The sequence below is a fragment of the Alligator sinensis genome, unplaced genomic scaffold (assembly GCF_000455745.1).
Source record: "Alligator sinensis unplaced genomic scaffold, ASM45574v1 scaffold553_1, whole genome shotgun sequence".
Taxonomy (NCBI): Eukaryota; Metazoa; Chordata; order Crocodylia; family Alligatoridae; genus Alligator; species Alligator sinensis.
In genome coordinates, this window is record NW_005842389.1 from 296,217 (window position 1) to 299,896 (window position 3,680).

General features: G+C 60.4%; 1 protein-coding gene across 3 annotated transcripts in view; it reads left to right on the plus strand.

Annotated features, from left to right (window-relative positions):
- The window catches only part of ARRB2 (arrestin beta 2), a 4,298-nt gene extending 937 nt beyond the window's left edge, over nt 1–3,361 (plus strand). The window contains exons 5-10 of one of the 3 annotated variants that reach the window (XM_025211108.1): nt 412–549; nt 1,642–1,725; nt 1,804–1,883; nt 2,488–2,542; nt 2,768–2,910; nt 2,969–3,361. In XM_025211108.1, coding sequence (XP_025066893.1) covers nt 412–549; nt 1,642–1,725; nt 1,804–1,883; nt 2,488–2,542; nt 2,768–2,855 — 445 coding nt within the window. In that variant the 3' untranslated portion in view covers nt 2,856–2,910; nt 2,969–3,361. The other 2 variants (XM_025211110.1, XM_025211109.1) reach the window with 2 other exon arrangements.
- Nucleotides 3,362–3,680: the final 319 nt, after the last annotated feature.

A 3,680-nucleotide genomic window follows, 5' to 3' on the forward strand; every position in this document is an offset into this window, starting at 1 on the left:
GAGGACCCCCCATAAGGGGATCTCTGACAGGGGCGGGCTGGAGTGTGGGGTATTATGGGTAAGGGGAGCAGGTTGGGGGTCCCTTAAAGAAGGGGTTTGGGGGTCTGTGGCATTGTGCTATTGGGGCAGGGGGGTCTTCCAGGCTTAGGGGTGGGGGCTGAGGAATGGAGGATTACGGGTAGGCTCTGGGGGGTGGGAAATGGAGGATTCTGGGTGGGGGTCCCCTAGGGGCTGTTCCCTGGTGTGTGGGGGTCCAGGAGAATGGAGCACTACAGGTAGCATAGTGGGGGCAGGCTTGGCTGGGAGGGAGGTAGGGTGCAGAGGAGCATGAGGCAGTAGTGCCCCAGTCCTCTAGAGCTGGGGGGGTGGGGCAGGGGAGGGTCTCAGCCCCCGCCCCCCACCTCCCCCCAGGGACCAGGTGGCCCCGAGCTCGACCTTCTGCAAGGTTTACACCCTGACGCCGCTGCTCAGCGCCAACCGGGAGAAGCGTGGGCTGGCGCTGGATGGGAAGCTCAAGCACGAGGACACCAACCTCGCCTCCAGCACCATGTGAGCCTGTTATGCCCTGTGCCCACCCCAGAGCCAGCTGCAGCAGGGACCCCTTCCAGGGGTGGGCAGTTATTTTGGGTAGAGGGCCACTTACTGAGTTTTGGCAAGCTGTTGAGGGCTGCATTTCCCTCTCCAGCACAGGGAAGCAGGAACAGCCTCATGGTCCCAGGCCAGAAGCCCCTGCTAGGCAGGGGTTTCTGGTTGGGGGGGTAGGGCTGGGCAGGCCTTGCTGCTGGGCCCTACTGCCCCTGGTTCCTGTCATCTTTGACAGGCAGCTAGGAGCAAATAAATATTAATTTTCTAAATTTTTTAGGGACCCCATGGGCCGGATAGAATGGTCTGGTGGGCTGGATCTGGCCCCGGACCATATTTTTCCCACGCCTGCCTTAGACCCACTCCACAACCAGTGGCATCGTTGTTGTACCTGGCTGCTGGCTCCACCCCAGAACCAGCTGCATCAGGAAGCTGTGTTATACCTATTCCCAGAGCCAGCTGCATCGGGGACCTGTGACACCTACCTGAGCCAGCTGCATTCATTTTATACTTGGCTGCCAGCTCCACCCCAGAATCAGCTGCATTGGGGAGCTGTGTCCTACCCATCTGCAGTGCCCACCTGAGCCAGCCACAGCAGGGACTTGCTATACTCAGTGCTGCCCACCCCAGATCCAGCAGCACTGGGGCCCCTATAATTACATACTCACCCCCTGGTGCCCAACCCAGAGCTGGCTGCAGCAAGGGACCCATTATACCTGGCCTGGCACTCCCTCAGAGCCAGATGCAGCAGGGACTTGTTATACCCGTCCACCAGTACCCACCCCAGAGCCAGCTACAGCGGGGAACCATTAGACTCGCAGCCAGCTGCATCAGGAGGATGTGTTCTACCCAGCCCCTGGTGCCCACCCCAGAGCCTGCTGCATCATGCAGGGAAGAACCTTTTAGATCCACCCCAGAGCCAGCTGCATCAAGGGGGACCTGTTATACCCAGCCCTGACACCCACCCCAGAGCTAGCTGCATCAGAGACCCTGTTATACCCAGCTACCCAGTGTACCATCCCAGAGCCAGCCACCTCTCACCGCAGCTCTGGTTTCCAGCGTCCGGGAGGGGGCCAACAAAGAGGTCCTCGGCATCCTGGTGTCCTACCGCGTCAAGGTCAAGCTGGTGGTCTCCCGGGGTGGGTACGTACAATTTGCCCCCTGCCCCCACAACCCTTCCTGCCCCTCCCACCCCCATCACCACCCCTCTCCTGCCCCCAGGGACGTCTCCGTGGAGCTGCCCTTTGTCCTGATGCACCCCAAGCCCCTGGAGCAGAACGCCCCCCTGCGGCCCGTCTCAGGTGAGAGGACCCAGGGTGCGGGGAGAGGTGGGGGGTTGTATTGCCAGGACCTGATGACCTGTCCCAAAGGTGGTGGCATCTCTGAGCCCTGTTTAGCTCCTGGCCGCCCCCCCCCTTCCATCCCAGAGTCAGCTGCATCTCTGAACCATATACCTGGCCTCCAATACAGCCACCCCAGAACCAGCTGCATCTCAGGTCTGTTCTACCTAGCCCCCGACATGTTGCTCCCCCCCTCCCCCCAGCTGGCTGCATCTCCAATCCCTGTTATATTCCACCCATATCTACGAACCCCTGAGGTGGCTGCATCTCAGCTCTGTTATACCCAACCCCTGATGCAGCTGACTCTGGGGCACTGTGTATCTGAGATCCCTTAGACCCAGCCCCTGACACCCCAGAGCTAGCTGCACGACTGACCCCTGTTCTATGTGGTCCCTGACCCCCAACGTACCAGAACCAGCCACATCTGAGCTGTTACACTCAGCCCCAGGAGACCCCACCCTATAGGTAGCTGCGCTACGAGGTGGGGAAAACCCTTGGCTCTTGGAGGAGGGGACAGCCTGTTCCCCATCACCTAACCCCCTCCCCATGTCTCTACTCCCCACAGTTGCCCCCAAGACGGACACACCGGTGGACGCCAACCTCATTGAGTTTGAGCCCAAGTAAGGACCCTCTGTCCCCAGGACCCCAGGGTCCAGATTACCCTCTGACCTTTAGCCTAGGGGGTGTTATAGAGACCAGCTCCACCTCACAGGTGGCTGCATCTGCAAGCCCTGGTATGCCCATCCCAGAGCCAGCTGCATCAGGGGGTCCTGTTATACCTGGTGCCCACTCCAGAGCCAGTTGCATTGGGGGGAACCCCTCTGTTAACCCCTGCTTCCCCGCAGCATGGGCACCGATGACGACATAGTCTTCGAGGACTTTGCCCGCCTCCGGCTTAAGGGGATGAAGGATGACGAGGAAGAGGTTTTCTAGCTCCGCCCACCTGGGGGGGTCCGGCCTCTTCCCCCCACTCTTGCTGGGGGGGGGGGGGGTCAGGCCCAACCGCCCCCCCGGCCCCTCCCCCCCCCCCTTTGCGGGGGGGGGGGTGGTCAGACTCAAACGTCCGTCCATGCTCTATGAGGCTTACCGGTTGTCCCCACTTGTCTTACTGCTGTAAAGGGGGGGTCCTCTGCTTCTACCCCCCATCAGGACCCTGGGGGTGGGGGGCTATGAACTGTGATGGGACCCCCTGCACCCCCGTGGGTATTACCCTATCTAAGCTCCTCCCCCTTGTTTATATGTATATTAATTTTTAAGGCTGTTTTAATTGCTGGGGGCGGGGGTCTACTAGTCTCAGAAACCTGCTGTTTGCTGGGGGGGCATGGGTGTCTAACCCTGTGGGGGGAGATGAGTACCCCCCCCTCCTGCCCCTGGGGGGAAGGGGGGTAGGTTTGTTCTAAGTCCCAGGGAAAGTGAAATAAAACTTGATTTGTGCTGGACCCAAGTGTGACTGCAGTGGCGGGGGGGGGGTCAGATAGAGCCCACCCCAGAGCCAGCCACAGTGGGTGGTCCTGTTAAACCCAGCCTCAGTGCCCACTCCGGAGTCGGCCACATCCTGGCATTAAGCTTCTGTTGCCTCTGGATTGCACCTCTGTATTTTTTTCTCCCCCCCTCAGCGGGGTCACATTGAACATCATGTCCCGGTGCCCCCTCCAGGAGGGAACCCAGGCATCCAGGTGAGCCTAGGGGCAGTTGGGTCTTCTGGTCCCATCACAGCCCTGAGAGGACAGAGAGAGGCAAGTAAGGGTGAGGACTCCC